Source organism: Macaca fascicularis, chromosome 10, assembly GCF_037993035.2.
Source record: "Macaca fascicularis isolate 582-1 chromosome 10, T2T-MFA8v1.1".
In the NCBI taxonomy this organism is placed as follows: domain Eukaryota; kingdom Metazoa; phylum Chordata; class Mammalia; order Primates; family Cercopithecidae; genus Macaca; species Macaca fascicularis.
Genome location: NC_088384.1, coordinates 67405644 through 67426402, shown reverse-complemented (window position 1 = coordinate 67426402; position 20759 = coordinate 67405644). Strand labels below are relative to the sequence as shown.

At 45.4% G+C, this 20759-nt stretch overlaps 1 protein-coding gene across 20 annotated transcripts in view; it reads left to right on the top strand.

The window, feature by feature from the left end:
• Positions 1–20759, top strand: part of RIN2 (Ras and Rab interactor 2) — a 252492-nt gene that overhangs the window by 132171 nt on the left and 99562 nt on the right. For 9 of the 20 annotated variants that reach the window (XM_074004670.1, XM_074004673.1, XM_065522710.1 and 6 more), the window contains exon 3: positions 3538–3630. Coding sequence is in view for 11 of the 20 variants with exons in the window: in XM_074004673.1 (XP_073860774.1) it covers positions 3574–3630 (57 nt within the window). In the remaining 9 variants the exon portion in view is untranslated. The other 11 variants (XR_012419099.1, XM_045362421.2, XM_045362422.2 and 8 more) reach the window with 5 other exon arrangements.

The following is a 20759-nucleotide window of genomic DNA, read 5'->3' as shown; positions in this document are numbered from 1 at the left end:
AGAGGAGGGAACAGTCCTGTCCTTAATGCTTCTCGAGCTCTCTATCTTGCCAAGATCTGGCCTGTGGCCCAGCACAGCAAAAACTGGAAAAGTGCCCGTGACTCAACCCAGTTCCATTGATCAGTGAACTGGAAATCGGGGACTCTGTGTTTCAACCCCAGTCGGCCAGCCCACAGCCAGGGTCCAGGTGGCGGCCTCAGCTCCTGGCCTCAGTGGCTGTCGGTAGAATGGGTTGGAGAACCAGCCTCCAGCGGTCTCACATAGCAAGCAGGCAGCGCAGCCTGGAACCCAGCCAAGGGACGCAGGAATCCTTTCTGTTTTTTAAGGACAGACTTTGCTTTACCACAGCGGTCGCTCTTGGGGCCACACGGAAAGCCACCACTAAGTTTACTATAAAGTGACAGAGGCTGGTGTCTCTGGGAGAATGAGGAATAGTCACTTCCTGCCTTTGTCCATTAGTGCCGACCAAAGCGACCAGCTCCGTTTACATTCTTTCAGTGGTGTTGTTGAAAAGGCTTGGCAGCTCCCAAATGTTTGCAGTGTCCTGAGTCCTATGAGGGCTGCCTCCTTCTTCTCTTTTTTTTTTTTTTTTTTTTTTTTGCTAGCTTTTAGCTAGTATCTGGAAAGATCTACCAGACGTGTCGGACTCATTTTCTCAAGAATCCACTTTACCCTTCAGGGAAGCCAGGAAAAGAACACGCTTCCAACCGGTACAAGTCTGGAGGAATTTCACAGCCTCTCAAACTACGGTACCCTTTTTGTTTCTTAGTCCAGCCTGTTACTGGGGTGGTTTTAGGAAGAAGCTGCTGGGGTGACATCTGTGGGGAGGCATGGGGAACCGCAGGTGAAAAGAAGTTATTGTTTTAAATTGTATTAGATTGCTGGCAATATTGAGTCAAGGTGTCTAAGGTTATGGTTTGGGGAAGAAAACTATAGCTAACTATAGCTACTACGGAAAGATTTTAAACCAGAACTTCTTTGGGGCCCTTAAGAACTTTTCTTTTCTTTTCTTTTTTTTTTTTTTTTTTTTTTTTGAGACAGAGTGTTACTCTGTCGCCTAGGCTGAAGTGCAGTGGTGTGATCATGGCTCACTGTAGCCTCAACCTCCTGGGCTCAAGTGATCCTCCCTCCTGAGTAGCTGGGGCTACAGGAGCATGCCACCACGCCCATCTAATTTTTTTTTTTTTAATTTTTTGTAGAGACAAGGTCTCGCTATGTTGCCCAGACTAGTCTCAAACTCCTGGGTTCAAGTGATTCTCCCACCTTGGCTTCCCAAAATGCTGGTCATGAGCCACTGCACAGACCAAGAACTTTATTTTTCTGATCAAGAACTTTATTTTTAAAAATAATATGAGCTATGTACTGTCTGCTTGAACTATTGGATGGCCCCCAGCATTTAATCCTGTGGGAGGTACGTGCTGCTGCACCTGGCGGTGTGTTCCTGTCACCTGCTCTCATTTCCCTCTTGGAGCAGCTGATGAAGGAGAGATGCCACCTGCATCTTTTGAAATGTGATGGATCTGCCTGCCCTGAGCAGAATCCAAACTGGATGGTGAACTGAGGACTGCTGGAGGTGAAAGTGTGCACATGCAGGTTTCAGGCAGCTAATTAAAATAAACTAGTACACTTCTGGAACCTAAACTGCTCCAATGCTATAGGCAAAATTCCCTGCCTGCCGTGGCTCATCAGAAAGAGTTTGTATATGGAAAACTTCAGAACAGAACAAAGAAACTTAAGTCTGGATGAGGAATGAAGTCTTGGCTGTCTTTTCGCAATTCCTGAACTGCCAGGTGACATCAAATCCCCTGCCGAAAAAAAGTCTGACATAAAAAGAATTCCAGACATTAGGCCTGGCTTAAAGCAGGGTATGCTTTTTTATGTGTGTGCTTCTGGGTCTAAACAGGTCATGGTTTGCTCCCCAAGGTGACAGGGTGGCTCCATTCCGCCCCTAGTTCTGAGCACGGCACTGTGATTTCTTTCTGGAGTCGCTCCAACCTGTGGCCTTTGCTAATGAGTGATGAACCCCGAACCTGAACTTCTAGAGTCAGCAAATCACACACTGCCTTCTCAGGAGGTTTCTGGAACGTTGGCCTTCATCCCAGCAGGATCACAAGTGGAAAGAAACACAGGGAAGACACCGTCGAATCTTTAAAGTGGCCACAGCACGGAGCAATGACACAAAGAGACAATGGTTCTGGAAGGAGGGGTGGGATGCTCTGTGTCATTCTTGTTTTCTAGATGGGATTCCGTGCAGAGGTCATCACCACTCACTGTGAGTGCAAGCAGGGGGCAAATCATGGGGCCGAAAAAAACCTCCCTGCAAAGATCCTTGCTCACTCACTCATATGCACTTCTCAGCTATAAATTCATGCTTTTCCACTTGTTGAAACATCCCAACCGTCGCCCTCAATGTCCTGTTTGTGTCGCTGGCTCTCTGCCACTCAGCTAATAATGAAACAGCCTCAGTGAACCTGCAGCAGCAGCTGCCTTAGCTTCGGTGCCTACCCAGCCCTGCAGCTGAACCACTTTGAATATTCCTTGATGGTGCAAGAGACAGTCTCACTATTTCCTTCACTGGCCCTCCTCTGTGTCCGTCACGGTTGGCATGAGCTACATCCTGTGCATGTCATGGCGAGAAGGGATGAATGAGGAAGGACAGGGTGGTTTTATACTAGATCCTGGGACAGTCACTGGGTAAGGAAGGGTCTGGGGGTGCTCCCTTTAATGCACAAAGGCCTGAGCCAGGTCAGCTGGCAGAGGTGCATATATGTTTAACTTAGAACTGAATGTTGAAGGCTTTGTGGCCCAAAGGGGAGAATTATTGGGATCTGATGCCCTAGCAGGGGAAATTCCAAGCCCCAAAAGCCGCAGTTGGAATTCAGAACTGTGTTGTTACCCTGCCTCTAAGTTTTCCTCTACGTTCAACTCCCTTTTTTTGGATGATTGTGAAGCTGTTTTCATGTTGTCCTCTTCCGTGAACTGATCCCTGTAAACAGTGACAGGATTTTATCCAAATATTTCTGATTTCTAAGGGAAAACTAGAGCGATTACTTCCCAGTGCCCTTCTGTTGACCTTGCCTGGGGGAGAGGCCTGCAGAACTAAGGATGACCTCACCCCCTTCCAGCAGGATTTCCTGGGATGTACAGAACCTCCTTCTTCAGCTGTCCCTCTGTGATCAGCCACAGTCAATCTATAAGCTTTCAGAGCAGATGATGGGCACATCTAATATTGGTTCCATTCACATTTCAGCGCGAGGTCAAACACAAAGTAATCATTATGCTTCCTGGAGTCCCAAGGACCTTCTACGTCAGCGGCAGCGGTGGGAGGTGGGCTGGCGAGGTGGGGCCGTCTAGGAACTGTGCTGGTGGGGACAGGAAATTGGGCTGAAGGGAGATGTAAGGGCTTGGTGAGAAATAAATGGCACTGTGTTGTTGACGGAAAAAGATCTTGGCAGGACTGTTGTTGTGAGTGTTCTGTGGCTTAGAAAGGAATTTCCTACAGGCTGGACTAACCATTAAAAATGTCTCTACCTTCAGGAGTCCCCGGCGTGCAGTGGAGCCCCGCTGGGGGAAATGTCAGCTTGGACCATGGGCGCCCGCGGTCTGGACAAGCGAGGAAGTTTCTTTAAGGTAAAAGAAGCCTTGATTGGGATCTCAAATCGTCGGCTTGCTGCCTTAGCCTGGGAGCTGCGGTGCTCCGTGGAGCTGCTGAGGGAAGTCTGCTCTCTCAGCCAGCGCCGGCTAAGGGAGCTTGCCTGAGCCTGGCCGCTGATTGTTACCAGGGCTTATAACAGGTTGCGGGGTCTGTGATTTAGTGCTTTCATACAGGCACGGGACTTGGGCACGGACAGGGGCCGCGCTGCGCAAGACGGATGAGGCTGTCTTTATCTGAGAGCTGCTCAGTTTGTCCTTTTCCAGCTGCAGGGTTTTATGGTGGACGCTGGACTTTGCTTTCCAGTGAATCAGTGCTGTCGTCCATGTGTTCTCTCCTTGGCTTGTTTGTATGAATCACTGAAGGGCTCCAAAACAAAAACAAAAACAAAAACAAAAACAGCTTCCTGGGCCTCACCTTAGAATGATGAAATATTATTTTCTGGAATATTTTATCAAGCATCCCCAAAGGCTTCTTATGATAACGAGAAAGCACGATTACAACTGTCTAACTCTTCTGTGTTCATATTGATGTTAATGGGACTAAATTACCTTGCGAGCTTAATGAGATAAGATTTTAAATGGGTGTTTTATGTACTCTGTGTGTGTGTATTTAATGAAGACTTGGTGGTCGCTTCTAATTTACACTTGGGAATCAATTCCCCTCTTGTGGCTTTTTGCTTTGTTTCCTTTCATTCGCCCTCGAATTAAGGCGTCCTCAGTATAGAAAATTTTGAAAATACAGAATTATGTTTAAAAAGGTAGAAAAATGGAAGTAAAATATGCACTTGAAATCTGTCATAGGCAGGTGTTCCAACACCAGGTCTTGTCCCCAGAGGAGGAAGATGGAGGAGATTTTATTACTGAGGACAAGTGACTATGTTTAACAATTAACCAACCTTTATGGGATGGAAGTATCTATTAACATTTATTTGTATGATTCCTGTTTCCAAGAGACCAAAACTGATATATGGTGTCAACTGTTGACTCTACAAAAAAAGTCCATCAGAAGAACCTACTGATAAAGCAAAGTTCATGAGATTTACTGAAATAAGGAAGAACATCACCAGGACACAGTCTTATTCATGCCTAAGCCAGGGGAGATTAAGAGGCAGATTTATAGGATTCCGGGATCTAGGTCCAAGTCCTTCAAGCTGCATTTTTCAAGGTGGAGAACTAATTTGATTTCGGTGACGTCTATGCCACAATAGCTTGGGATTGGTGGATACAGCAAGACTAGGATATTGAAGTGGCTCTTGACAAGTAAACCCTTGTTTGATAAGTGAGCTGTTTTCCCAGGTGAACAAAATTGTTTGCCAGGACAAATTATTGTGTAGACATTTCCTGCAGCAAACAGTGAAGTTATTTATTGGTTTACAGCCTTAATTTTCTGGACAAGAAGATCCTGGAAGAAAGAGTTAAGTTATGTTGACACAGATGGTCTCAATTATCAATCCTAATCGTTAAGCTTTGCAGACAATCTCAATTCTCAAATGATTTACTCAGTTTTGATCAAACCTGTATAACCTCCACCCACAGGAGGCAGATGAGAGCAAGGAGCTCCTCAAGTCCCCTGTAGATCAAGAGTTAAGCCCACCAGATTGCCCGATTGTCATCCTCCAGGTTGCATCTGATGTTGAGATATTTATTTTCCCCTGTTAAGAGGGATGATCCAAAACCTCTCCTTAACCCAAAGCACTGTCTAGATCAGCCTAAATATTGACTAGTCCATAATTACCACCTTATGATGGTCAGGAAGCACAGTGGAGCTGTATCTTACATAGCAGTTAAATTTTAAAGTCACGGCAAAAGAAGAAAATGGAGGCCTGCCACGGTGGTTCACGCCTATAATCCCAGCACTTTGGGAGGCCGAGGTGGGCGGATCGCTTGAGGTCAGGAGCTTGAGACTAGCCTGGCCAACATGGCGAAACCCTGTCTCTACCAAAAATACAAAACTTAGCTGGGTGTGGTGGCCTGCACCTGTAATCCCAGCTACTTAGGAGGCTGAGGCAGGAGAATCGTTTGAACCTGGGAGGCGGAGGTTGCAGTGAGCCAAGATCACACCACTGCACTCCAGCCTGGGCAACAGAGCAAGACTCCATCTATAAACAAACAAACAAAAAGGGCCGGGTGCAGTGGCTCACGCCTGTAATCCCAGCACTTTGGGAGGCCAAGGCAGGAGGATCACGAGGTCAGGAGATTGAGACCATCCTGGATAACACGGTGAAACCTCGTCTCTACTAAAAATACAAAAAATTAGCCAGGCGTGGTGGCGGGCGCCTGTAGTCCCAGCTACTCGGGAGGCTGAGGCAGGAGAATGGCGTGAACCCGGAAGGCGGAGCTTGCAGTGAGGCGAGATTGCACCCCTGCACTCCAGCCTGTGTGACAAAGCGAGACTCCATCTCAAAAAAAAAAGAAGAAGAAGAAGAAGAAGAAGAAGAAGAAGAAGAAGAAGAAGAAGAAGAAGAAGAAGAAGAAGAAGAAGAAGAAGAAGAAAATGGAGTACAAAGTTGCCTTTGAACATTTCTTAGGAAGGTGCCCTGTGGAGCCCAATATACCACCTATCACCAAGTCCACTGTGGCCAGTTTTTCCTGCAGTTCTAAGAAAATCACATTTGTTTTTATTTGAATTTCCAGTGGGACAGCAGTTAAGTCATTGACTTGTATTTCTGGGCTACGCTGTAGGAAAGAACCAATCAGGTGAGAGGTGAGAGGCCTGCCTGACCCCGCCAAGGGTGAGACCTGTCACGTAACCTCTCCTGGGTCAAATACCCGTGCAAATATTGGCAAAGGCGCCTGCACTATTTAACTTGTCTGTAATTTTGTGTTTTTGGCAGAGTTTAAATTTTTTAATTTATTTAAGTCAGATGCTCCATGGAAATGATATAGTTAGTTTATACTTCTTTCTTTCCTATTTCTTTCTTGGAACTCCCGGGCTCAAGCAGTCCTTCCACCCTGGCCTCCCAAAGTGCTGGGATTATAGGTGTGAGCCACCACACCCACCTCCTTCCTCTTCCTTCTAGACATGGTTATTCTTTGCTGTGACTATTCCATAATTAGTCACCAGCATTCACATGTAATTATCTGTGAGAAGTAAACTGCCCTTTGGATATTCAGTGCTGACTCTTTGCACGTTCATTTGTAACAAGCTGGAGGGGAGTTCAGTGCTGAGATGGGTTGTCACCCAGTGGGCACCTTCTGGGACCCACTGGCCCTGCTCTGACTCACCATGCTTTATTTCAGTTCTCACCTGTTAAGCACCCATGAGCAGCCAAGCTTTGTACGTGGCCAGGGAGAGAAAAAGCAAAAGCTGCCCCTAACCTCAAGGAGCTTTCAGTCTGGTAGCAAATAAAGATATTAATCAAATAATCACAGCAGCAGACACATAATTATAAATCGTTTTTAAAAAAAGCTTCATGGGAGATGTAAAAGAAGTGCTGAGAGTATATAACTAATCTGGGGTTGCAGAGAAATCTTTCCTGAGGAAGCGGCCTTTGACTTGAGAGCTGAGGTTGACATTATACCATTTAGGAAGGTGGTTGGAGCTAAGGTTTGGAGTGACTCTTGATGCTACTACAACGCACTTCTCAGCAGACACCAGTGATGCCCTACAACTGAAGAGGGTGCTTTCATAAAGCGTGAGGTTTCCTGGTCACATTCTTGGCTCACAGCTGAATTCCACATGAGTATTATACCTCTCTTGGCTATTAGTGCTCATGTGACTTTGTGTAAAGCACAGATAATTGGAAGGCAACCATTGGACCTCTTTTTCATCATTGTCCTCCCCATCCAGTTTGTGTTTCTAAACCAGAGTTGCTAACCACTAGTAGCGAGCCTTGATTTGTGGTTTCCCATCTGTCCTGGCTCATGGACATGACTCAGATAGGTGAAGTGTGTGGATAACACACAGATTATGTGAGCATTCTGGGATCACTGAGATGCCCCGTAGTTACTGTGGAATCGCATCACGGAAGTTCCAGCCACATCCATCCTATGCAGATCAACCCATTTTCCAGTCACTCACAGCACCATTGTTAATTTTCCACAACCCTCTGGGAAAAATAGTATCTTCCTGCTCCACAAAACACATGGCATGGCTGGGTGCTGTGGCTCACGCCTGTAAATTGTAGCATTTTGGGAGGCCGAGGCGGGCAGATCACTTGAGGTCAGGAGTTTGAGACCAGCCTGGACAACATGGTGAAACCCTGTCTCTACTAAAAATATAAAAATTAGCCAGGCGTGGTGATGGGCGCCTGTAATCCCAGCTGCTCAGGAGGCTGAGGCAGGAGAATGGCTTGAACCCAGGAGATGGAGGTTGCACTGAGCCAAGATGGTGCCACCGCACTCCAGCCTGGCCAACAGAGCAAGACTGTGTCTCAAAAAACAACAAAAACAACAACAAAACACATGGTAGGGGAGAAGGGGTAACACCCTGGACATGGTAGCCAAAGTGACCTGCTTTTAAGTAATAAATGTAAACACCTACTGCTATCAGATTTCAAAGGTGTATTGAATGAAAGAGTTTAAGAAAGATGTCATCTAGGCTGGGAAAGCTATTGGTAGTCTTGAATTAGGGGCACAGATGCTCAAAGTTATCTTTGATCCCCCCTTTCCCTGAATCCCATAGCTTCCCCCAAGCCACCCCCACTCCCCTTACCATCCAGGCTCCCAATGCTGGCAAATCCTCCTCTTTCTTTTTTTTTTTTTTTAAATAACTTCTCTATTTAAAAAAATAGAGATGGGTTCTCTGTGTTGCCCAGGCTGGTCTCAAACTCCTAGCTTCAAGCAATCATCCTGCCTTGGCCTCCCAAAGCCCTGGGATTACAGGCATGAGCCACCACCCCTGGCCCAAATCCTCTTCATTTCTCCAAAGTCCTTGCCTTTCTTTCCTGTCCTATACCCACCTTTCCTGTCCTATATCCACCTTTCCTGTCCTATATCCTGTCCTTGCCCTTCTTTCCTGTCCTATATCCACTTGGCTATTAGTGCTCATGTGACTTTGTGTAAAGCATAAATAATTGGAAGGCAATCATTGGACCTCTTTTTTGTCATTATCCTCCCCATCCAGTTTGGGTTCTCATTCGTTCATTTGGTTCTCATTGTTCCATTGTGGGCATGATAAATGATGCCTGTAATCCACCCACACCAACACTGTACATGTTTCTACTGATCCATGTCACCTGCTTGAAGATCCTGGCTCCTTGCTGGCTCAGGACCAAGTCTGAACCCTTCACCTTGACATTCAAAGATTTTCAGGCTGTGCTTCCACTTTCCCCGAACTCTTCCTCCACCGGTCCTGCCTCTGTAGCATCGTGAGTCTCTCCTGGGGTCCAAACCCACCAATCCCGGCCTCCAGCCTTGCTACCACCCCCCCTCCCTTACCACTTCCCACCATCAGCCTCCCAACCACCGTTCCAGGCTTTAGACCCACTTTATCCACTGACAACAGAGCTCACACGGGCTGAGCTGGTATCTTCCTTCAGTTTGGTCTGAAGATCAAACTGTGGGAGAAATGTTATGTATGAAGGTCTAGCTGTGGTCTCAATGCAGTGCCAGGAAATAAACTTCAAATTCATATATCTGCCATAAGGGATTTGTTCTTTCCTTTTGTCCTCATGGCCCTGATCCTGAGAGGGATCCTCTTACAGCAAAGAATGGTGCCAGAAGAGAACCAGTGTGAACTGCCGGTCAACAGTTCTAGTTTCTTACCAGCATACCTTGGGGCTTCCTGAGCAAGCCTGCCCTCACCAGCCTCGAGTGTGTAGAGTACCCCCTTTCTAAGTGGCCGCCTTCTAACCTCCCTTGGCCTCTGGGACGGGGTGAGAGTTGTTCTTACTAGACCAAGAAGAAAATGTATTTTAGCTTACAGGGATCCTACTGTCCTGGGCCTCAAAACCATTCATACTGCAGAAGTGTCTCTGAACCTAGGTTCACAAACCAACTGGGGTCATTCAAGGGCCCAATGTGAGAGGCCCTCTTTGGTCATGTCTCACAGGTTGGATAAGAAGGTGCATCATGATTGTGTTTCAGAAACAGAAAACCTGTCACTGTATTTCAGAGAATAACAGAAGAGCTCTCTGACACCACAAAGACTAGAACTGCGACTAGCTTTGAAGAAAACACATTGCTGAAATCTGGCTATACCAAATAGATGGACCAGCGGGTGATGATTCACTGGACCTCAGATGAGTTCCCTTAACTATTGGTCTCTTCTTGGCATTTGAAAAAGTATTCAATTTTCAAAAATTCTGCCTGCCAAGCAAAATTTTTCAATCATCCAGAACTGATACAACTGCACATCTCAGGCCTCCGGGATTCCCAGCAATGGAGTTTTCAGATTTTTTATTTCCAGATAAGTGGAAATTCATTCATCTGCATGCACAATAACAATGTACTATGGACAGAGATTGCAGAGGCATGAAAAATAATGGATAGAATCAAAAACCACATTTTAGTAATTTCTTTCTTTCTTTCTTTTGCTTTCTTTTTTCTTTTTTGAGATAAAGTCTTGCTCTGTTGCCCAGGCTGGAGTGCAATCACATGATCTCGACTCACTGCAGCCTCCGGTTCCCAGGTTCAAGCGATTCTCCTGCCTCAGCCTCCTGAGTGACTGGGATCACAGGCATGCGCCACCACAACCAGCTAATTTTTTGTAATTTTAATAGGGACGGGGTTTCTTCATGTTGGCCAGACTGGCCTCTAACTCCTGCTAGTCAGTAATTTCATTGAGCAAATCCTTACATGGGTCTCTGGATGCTCAAAAGCCATAGAGATGAATGTTGCCCCTTGGCCTTCCAGCAGATCCCCTGGACTGTGAGTAGACAGAGTGTCACCTGCCCACTGTCCAGTGAGTCCACATCCCCACAGTGTATCAGCCCACAGGTCTCTCAGCACCTTGCAGTGGAAACAGCAGGGCGAGGAGAGATTTAGTCACAGCGATTGGCACAGTGACAATGTACTCGTAATAGTATTGCAAAGCGTGCCTCACACCTGTATGTGGATATGTCTTTTGTTTTCCATAAATAAATTCTTCAAAGACACTGACACCTACAGCACCGCTGTCCCATAGAAAACAATGTAAGCCGCAGATGTAATTTTAAGCATTCTAGTTGTCACATTTTAAACTTTAAAAGGAAAACAAGTAGAATTAATTTTAATAATATATTTTATTTGACCTAGTATATCTAAAATATCATGTCAACAAATGATAGATATAAAAAAGTATTAATCAGCTATTTTACATTCTTTTTTTTACCACTTTTATATTGACAAAATTGGTATATATTTATTTTGTACATGTTATTTGAAAACATGTATTATTGCATGTCTTTGAAACCGTGTGTATTTTACACTCAGCATGTCTCAATTCAGACCAACTACATTTTGTTGTTGTTGTTGTTGTTGCTGTTATTATTTTTGAGACAGAGTCTCTCTCTGTCACCCAGACTGGAGTGCAGTGGCACAATCTCTGCTCACTACAACCTCTGCCTCCTGGGTTCAAGTGATTCTCCTGCCTCAGCCTCCTGAGTAGCTGGGATTACAGATGAACTGCCACCACGCCCGGCTAACTTGTTTTGTATTTTTAGTAGAGACGGGATTCCACCATGTTGGCAGGCTGCTCTTTAATTCCTGACCTCGAGTGGTCTTCCTGCCTCAGCCTCCCAAAGTGCTGGGATTCCAGGTGTGAGTCATCGCACCCAGCCAGACCAGCTACATTTTTAAGTGCTCAGTATCCACGTGTGGCCGGCAGCCACCAGACTGGACAGCAAAGGTTTAGCTGGTCTAAATCCCTTCCTTTTACAGATGGGGAAACTGAGGTCCAGTTTAGGATACAGCAGAGATGGGAGTCAGACCTGGTCTGACTTGCCCTGTGGCTTCCTGGCCCCACATGACCTCCTGCACTGGTTCTTCTGTGACTGTCTTCCCCCTTTACCAGCTCCCTCTCCCAGAAAACTCCTTCTGAAGAGGTCATAGGAATGGTGGTTTCTCTCTGCAGGAGCTATTGGCTTTTTTTTTTTTTTTTTTTTTTTGAGTTGGAATCTCACTCTGTTGCCCAGGCTGGAGGGCTGTGGTATGAACATAGCTCACTGCAGCCTGGAACTCCTGGGCTGAAGCTGTCTTCCCCCATCAGCCTCCCAAGTAGCCCGGACTACAGGTGCGTACCACCATGCCTGGCAACTTTTATTTTAGTTTTTATAAACACAGGGTCTCACATTTTTGCCCAGTCTGGTCTTGAACTCTTGGGCTCGAGTGACCCTCGTTCTTCAGCCTCTCAAAGTGCTGGGATTACAGGCATGAGCTTCGTTGCCCAGCCTGTTGGCTATTTTTGGATGCACACACATGCCTCTCACCAATTATTCCAAACATTTCCAGGACTCAAGTGAGTGCCCCAAGGCATGACTTTCTAGGAATGCTATGAGCTTATTGAACAGAAATTCCTCTTCATGTTTTCAAAAAGCAATGGGTTTCTTGGTTTCATAAATGGTTTTTCCAGTATATTGTGGCCATTCATTTCTGATGCTAACAGCATATGTTGTTCCAACACATGCTCATCTTCACCAGGGGACTTCGTTGTTTAAAAATCAGGAGTGAAGTAGATTGCCCGAGTTCCCCTCAATGACATATTTCTCTAGGCTTCCTTGTAGCTCCAAGTTTCATAATTAGAAGGATACCAAGAAGGAAAATGTAGTTTTGAAGGACTATGTGTCAATGTAAAATTTTCAAAAAGTTAAAATATGACTCTTGTACAATATAGAATGAACACCTGCCAAAGCTTTATCTCACCCATTTATGAGGAAGCCAGTAAATAGTAAAGCTGGTTCAAAAAATGCTTTGACAAGTGATGTATTTGTAGTCAACTTAGAAAGGCAGTCTGTGATAAGTTTGCTGAGTTAAAATCAAAACTGTTAACATCCTACAAGGCAGTAAAACTAACCTTTAGTGTTCTCCCTTCAGAACAGAAATCTGCAGGCTGGTATATAACCTCACTGTGTCTGACCTTTTCATTAATAGCACATAAATCAAACACAGATACATTCCTCTAGACAATTAACTAATCCGTAGATAAACTTGTTAAATCATGTGCCAGCATGGCAATGAAAGGACAAACTCAAATAAACAAAAAGGCCCTTTCATCTGGAAGTTTTTAAATCCTCTAATAAACAACTCTGGGGTGAAAGCAGAAATACAAACTGGAATTATGGGAAAAAAGATACAAAATGATAATCAGAACACTACCTATCAGAATCAATGGTATACATTTAAAGCAGCAATCAGAGGAAAATTCATAGCACTAAACACTTTTTATCAGAAAAAACATGCCCCATCTTTTTAAATCTATTTCAAGTCTTAGTGTTTCTTAATAATTACTGCTGAAATGGTTTATTCCCAGCTACTTCTATTATGCTTCTTCTTTCCTTGTTCCCAAATATCCCCAACCAAGGATTTTTGCCTTAAAAAATCAAATGTCTTCAATGAGGTTGAAGAACTATGAGAAAGCTGGTTCAATGTTTATTGACTTAAATACTGGTAGTGGATTCCTGGGCTCTTTTTCATGGTGTAAAATCCTTACATTGATGTTCTAGGTGTTGCTTTAATCCCTGAACTCAGATGTGTACATATATATGTCCACTGATCTGAGGTGAATTGAATGGAGAATAATTTCCCAGCATAACAATCTTTCAAATGTCTTTATGGTGATATGTAGAAAACCATTTCCACAACATAATCTGAACCTATACTATCTATTGCTGTGTAACTAATTACCTCAAATCTTAGTGACTTCAAACAGCAAACATTCATACCTCACAGTTTCTGTGGGTCAGAGATTTGAATGCAGTTTAGCTGAGAGCCTCAAGCTCAAGGTCACTATGAGATTTGGGAGGAGTTGGTGGCCAGGGTCATGGTCTCATCTGAAGGCTTGACCGGTGAGGAATCCACTTACAAACTAACTTGGCAGGTCTCGGTCCATTGTCACATGGTTCTCTCCACAGGGGTGACCTCAGGACATGGCAGATGACTTCCTCACAGGGCAAATTAAACAGGAGAGAGCAAGAGAGACAGAAGTCACAGTCTTTTTATAACCTACTCTTGAAGTGGTACCCCATCACTTCTGCTATATTCTATTCATTAGAAGCCAGTCAATAAGTCTAGCCTCAGGAGCAATTACTCAAATGTGTGAATATCAGGCTGTGGCTTACACTGGGAATATCTTAGAGAGCACAACATAGAAAAACAGCTCCATCACAAACTCAACAACCTGCAGGGCCAAATAGAAATAAAACGAGTGAGTGGGCCTGGTGTCAGACAGGTGGGATTGGTGGGGACTGTAACAAAACTGGAGCATACAAGTCTCTTCTAGAAGGAGAAACTGTTTACTCAGTTCCAACCAATTCTTGTCATGCAAGAATGAATGTGGGTTTTTCGGTTTTTCCAAGTGAGGCCAGAAATCTAGATTTTCATGTAAAATAATCCCAATTTAAAAACTATTCTGACTCGGCATCATGGCTCATGCCTGTAATCCCAGCACTTTGGGAGACTGAGGCTGGCAGATCACTTGAGGTCAGGAGTTCAAGAGCAGCCTGGCCAACATGGTGAAATCCTGACTCTACAAAAAATACAAAAATTAGTCAGGCATGATGGCGCACGCTTGTAGTCCCAGTTACTCAGGAGGCAAGGCAGGAGAATCACTTGAACCCAGGAGACAGAGGTTGCAGTGAGCCGAGATTGTGGCACTGCACTCCAGCCTGGGCAACAGAGAAAGACTCTGTCTCAAAAATAAAAACCATTCTAAAGTCAGGTGCAGTGGCTCATACCTGTAATCCCAGCACTTTGGGAAGTCAAGGTGGGAGGATCACTTAAGCCCAGGAATTAGAGACCACCCTGGTCAACATGGGAAGACCCTATCTCTACTAAATTTAAAAAAAAAAGAAAAAACAAAAACAACAACAACAAAAGTGAGGCCGGGTGTGGTGGCTCACGCCTGTAAGCCCAGCACTTTGGAAGGCCGAGGCAGGCGGATCACCTGAGGTGGGGAGTTCCAGACCAGCCTGACCAACATGGATAAACCTCATCTCTACTAAAAGTGTAAAATTAGCCGGGCATGGTGGCATATGCTTGTAATCCCAGCTACTTGGGAGGCTGAGGCAGGAGAATCACTTGAACCCAGGAGGTGGAGGTTGCAGTGAGTGGCGATCATACCATTGTACTCTGGCTTGGGCAACAAAAGCTCTGTCTCAAAAAAAAAAAGAAATGCACTTCTTGGGTTCCACCCCAGACCTAAAGAATCAGAAACTGCAGGATGGGGCCCAGCTCTCTCCTGGTGATTCTGATGCTCACCCAGGTGGGAGAACCACTGCTCCAGACCCCATATTTCAATGAGTAAATGGGACTATACAAAAAACACAGAAACGTCTTCATTCTCAACCTGGCTTCATGTCCTTCTCTGGAAAAGGGAATGATACCACCTTACCAGCTGGACTGTAACTATCTGTTGGTTCAGATACAGTATTTTGATGATTTCAATCAATAACTCTGCAAGCCTTGGTGTTATTACCGGCGTCTTTTTCTGTCTGCTTTCCCCCACTCCCGTCCCCATATTTTATTTGCTTTCACAAAAGCATCTGCACACAGATACGCAGGTGGAGATCCTCAGAGGCAGGGTGACTCAGCCAAACAGAACCCTGCAACATGCGCTGGCAAAAGTGCCCCACCCAGTGTCAGACACCCGACTTTGTCATTTACCCATGGGTGCTAGCACAATCAGTGTGCTAAGATTCAAGGGTGACTCTTCCCCCCGCCAACTAAATCCTGGGGAAAATGAACTCTCAAACTCCATTGTTGGTATACACTGCCATTAGCCAAAGGAACAAATGATCAAATGGAAAAAACAGACACTTTGTTGTTTGACATTTAGGTAAAATCAACTATTTTGGTGCCAGTCCCTAGGCACAGCCCAGCCTTCTTCCTTATTCAATTACTTTGTAATATTTATGTTTAATCTAATAAACAGGTCAGACGTGGTGGCCCAAGCCTGTAATCCCAGCTCTTTGGGAGGCCAAGGCGGGCGGATCACTTGAGGTCAGGAGACCAGCCTGGCCAACGTGGTGAAACCCGGTCTCTACTAAAGATGCAAAAATTAGCTGGGTGTGGTGCAGGCACCTATAATCCCAGCTGCTCAGGAGGCTGCGGCAGGAGAATCACTTGAACCTGAGAGGTGGAGGTTGTGATGAGCCAAGACTGCACCACTGCACTCCAGCCTGGGCGACAGAACGAGACTCCATTTCACAAAAAAAAAAAGAAAGAAAGAAAGAAAGAAAGAAAGAAAGAAAGAAAGAAAGAAAGAAAGAAAGAAAGAAAGAAAGAAAGAAAGAAATCGAACTAATGCTGTTCCAGGCATTGTTCTAAACACTTTAAAATCATTAACTTATTTAATCCTCACAATATTATTATCCCCCTTTTGCAGTTAAGAAAACTGAGGCATGAAGAACTTGCCCAGGGTCACACAGTTTGTGAAGTATGTGGTGGCTCCATGGAGACTGTGTGTAAACTTGGGAGGAATTTCATAGAGACAGGACCCAGCACTCATTGGACTCCTCTGACTCTACTTGGGGCCTTGAGATGCCGACTCTGTGCCTCAGCTGGCTCAGAAATTAGACACAGGCAGTCTCTCCTCCCACCACCTTCCATGGAGTGGTCCCTGGGCTGGATGCCAGTGAGCTGAGCCTCTCTGAATTTTCCCACTGCACCTGCCCCTCACCTCTGTCCTTTGCTGGCCACCCACCACTAACCCTTTCCGATGGCCGTCTCTGAGTTTCCTATAGCAAAAAGTGGGGATGATTCTTCTCAAAGGCCACCAGGAAGACATCCTTCCTCAAAGTTAGGTTTACGAGCTTGTGCAGACAGAATGCCCACTAGCAGAGGCATAGGAGGTTCTCAGTCGGAGGGAGCTGGGGGAGCTCATTAAAGGTTTCTGTTTGCGCTGGATAATTATAAGGAAGGTGGGGTTGCAGATCTAGCAAATAAAATATACAGGACACCAGCGAAACTTGAATTCCAGATATGGCATGAGTATATCCTATGCATTATTTAGCACATACTTATACTCAAAAACTTTATTCATTGTTTATCTAAAATTTAAATTTAATTTAGCATCCTGTATTTTCTTGGGGAACTCTAAAGGAGGGCTAGGATGTTATCAGGAATGAGGGTAATTTGTTGCTAAAGGTAGCCAGATAATGGTCTTTATCTGGAAGGGGAGGAAATAAAGGGAGCTTGAGGTTTCGTTGGTGAAGGACCAGCCAGCACGCATGTGTGTCGAAAGAGGGGGCCGTTTCATCGTTTTTGTGGTTTCAGCATCCTGGTTTCCATTCTGTCATTTCAGACCTGTTCCCTAGTGGCCTTGAATAATTGGTGTTTATATTCTGTGTGTGTTGTTTATGTTCTGTTGGGAGCATGCCAGGGGCATTTCTCCCTTTCTCATTCCACTTCCAGATTCTAGGCTTGTTTTGGGGTTTCAAAAAGACGCAGGTCACTTGGGGTTCTGTTCTGGTACAGCTGGTTCCATCTTGACCAGTGGTTCTCTGGAAATATTTTTGGCTGCCACCACTGGGGTGGGGGTGCTACTGGTCTCAGTAGGCAGAGGACAGAGATGCTGCCAAACTTCTTCCAATGACCAGGACAGCCCCCACAACAAAGAATTATCTAGCCCCAAATTCTAACAAGGCTGAGGTTGAGAAATCCTGGTCTGTACTGTAAATTAGGAAATAACATTTTTATTTTGAGGTTTCTCTAACTATCTCTGAATCAGGCTTTCCAGAAGTAAAGGAAAGGAAACATGAAGACTGTGATCATGTATTTAGCACCCAGTGTCCTGCATGCTCCTTGAGGACAGAGAGAGTGTCTTACTGAATTTGTATTACCTGGGCTGAGCTCAATACCTGGCCGGTAATTGCAGGTGTTCAATAAATATGCTGGATGGGCCGGGCGCTGTGGCTCACGCCTGTAATCCCAGCACTTTAGGAGGCCAAGGCAGGTAGATCACTTGAGGTCAGGAGTTTGAGACCAGCCTGGTCAACATGATGAAACCTCGTCTCTACTAAAAATACAAAAATTAGCCAGGTGTGGTGGCGCATGCCTGTAATCCCAGCTACTCAGGAGGCTGAGACAGGAGAATTGCTTAAACCCAGCAGGTGGAGGTTGCGGTGAGCCAAGGTTATGTCCTTGTACTCCAGCCTGGGTGACAGAATGAGACTCCATCTCTCTCTCCCTCTCTCTCTCTCTCTCTCTCTCTCTCTCTCTCTCTCTCTCTCTCTCTCTATATATATATATATATATATATATATATATATATATATATATATATTTGCTGGAGGAATAAAAAATGTGTAGTACACATCTGTATGCACTGCCTATATATGGTTCATTTATTCAGCCAGTATTGATTCCATACCTACAATGGTGAGGCCAGCCCTGGGCACTGGGTATGTGGTGCTGGGGGAAGCAAATCAGAACTGGAGAAACTTGAACTTGAAGGATGGGGATGAGGGGCAGGGCTACCTGCATGGGGGGTGGGGAAAGTCTTCCTGAAAAGGTGACTTTAAGCTGAACTGTGCGGGAGAGAAAGAGACGAGAGGCAGAGCATTCCTGGAAAAGGAAGCCACATGTTTAAAGGCCTGGAGTGACATCTGAGGCTCTGAGGGAGAAAAAGCGTGGCAAGTATAATGAATGGCAGGCCAGAGGGGCCGGAGGCCAGTCATGCCAGCTGCGTAAACACTGGGATTCCATTCTTAGTGCTATCAGAAGCAGTGACAGGTATGAGGAGAGGAGTGCCACCTATGTGCCACCATCATAAAGCTCACCTGGCATTAACACTGTGTCTACAATCCATCAACCAAGAAAGCCAAAGTGCAACTCAAATCTTCCCTGAGTCCCTCAAAGGATGCCACAGCCAGCTTCCCCATCAGCACAACTTGAAATCTTGACATTGAGTTGCTATTCTTTCTCTACACATGCTTCTTCATGTGCCAGGCAGCTCTCTGAAACTGAGGTAGCCCTGCCTCTCCTCTCCATCCTTCACGTTTGAGTTTCTCCGATTCTGATTTGCTTCCTCCATCTCTCCCAAGCTCTTCTGGCCTGTCGGTCCTCTCTGGTTTACTCTGTCCTGTTCCCACTTTCTGGTCTTTATTGTACAGATAACCTTGAGCTGGCTGGAGTCTTCAGTATCATGGTTTTCTTCTCTGCCCCGATTCAGAATCTGCTCAGCAAAAGCCAGAACAAACTCAAAACTCACACCTTCCCCACTTGGAAGGTAAGACAGAGAGGAGGATTGCAGACTCCGGTCATGTGCATTTTTCAGGATTGTCTCATACTCTTTGAAATAACTCACCTACCTGACATATGTGGAGTGGACAAGAGAGGGGTAGGAGAGGGAATGAGACAAGCTCTGAGGACAAAGCAAACGATGACATTCAGGCCACATCCAGCTGGCATCTGTGCTTGAAAGTCAAGTTCTGGCTGGGCGAGGTGGCTCACACCTGTAATCCTAACACTTTGGGAGGCCGAGATGGGAGGATGGCTTGAGGCCAGGAGTTCAAGATCAGCCTGGTCAACATACTGAGACCCCATCTCTATTTATAAAAATAAAATAAACTAAGAAAGTCAAGTTCTATTGGAGCTGGGCATGGTAGCATGTGCCTGTAGTCCCAGGTGCTCCTGGAGGCTGAGGCAGGAGGATCACTTGAGCCCAGGCGTTCAAGGCTGCAGCTATGATAATGCCACTGCACTCCCGCCTGGACAACAGAGCAAAACTCCATCTCTAACAAAAAAGAAACAAGCAAACAAAAAGTTCTATTGGAACCCAGCCATTCACTCACGTATCGTCTGTAACTGCCTCTGTACCATTAACTGCAGAGCTTGGTCGCCAAAGGGACTGTATTGCCCCTAGAAAATAATTCCTAAAATATTCATTCTCTGGCCCTCTGTAGAGAAAATTTGCTGACCTCTGACTTAGGAACTAACTGCATCTTGTCACTGAATTCTCAAAGGTAGTCTTGAGTGTAGGTTTCACAAACAAACAAACACATGCCAGGGCCATGAATCTATAAAAAGACCCCCAAAGAGTAAGTGGCAGAGCCAAGATTCAGAGCCTGATCTCCGAGGGCAGGTTCCATTCTCTTTCCTGAACTGCACTACTTGCCTCATACATATAGGTTGTCAGAAACAGCTGGAATAGTGGCTAGGCATAGTGAATTACACCTATAATCCCAGCACTTTGAGAGGCCGAAGTGGGAGGATCGCATGAGTTTGGGAGTTGGAGACCAGCCTGGGCAATACAGCAAGATCTTGTCTATACTAAAAATAAAAAATCAGCCAGGCATGGTGGCATGCACCTGTAGCCCTAGCTACTCTGGAGGCTGAGATGGGAGGATTCCTTGAGCCCAGGAGGTTGAGGCTGTAGTGAGCTATAATCATGCCACTGCACTCCAGAGCCTGGGTGACAGAGTGAGACTCTGTCTCGAAAAGAAAAAAATAGCAGGGATGAATTCATCAGAGGTCTTAACCTCAGATGCTTACAGGGGCCAGTAAGGTAATGTAGGCTAGTGAAGCCAACCCAGGCCAAAGTTCATAAATGGCACCTGACATTTGGCCTCAGTATTAGAGAACGAGAACCATAGGGAGTGGTGGGGGTCTGCAACCATCTGAAGAGTGGATATCCCGTCTAACAAGGCAGCATCACCTTCATGGTCCAGGGTTTCTAATTTTCAAAAGCTGGAAACCTGAATTTTTTTGTGTAAATCTCCTGATTTTTGTATGAAATATTATTATATTTAAATGTTGCAACAGGTTTAACTCTAAAAGCCAAGACAAGCCCATGTGAGGCAAACTGGGCAAAGCATGGGTGAGTGTCCTATAGGCCACTGGAGTATGACCTCTGATATGTGACATACATATTGGAGTGACTGCCACAGCCTTCCTCAATGTCTTAGACTGTTTTCTGCTGCTAAAACAGAATCCCTGAGCCTGGGTAATTTCTAAAGAACAGAGATGTATATGATACCACTCTGGAGGCTGGGAAGTCCCAAGGTTGAGGGGACTGCATTTTGTGGGGG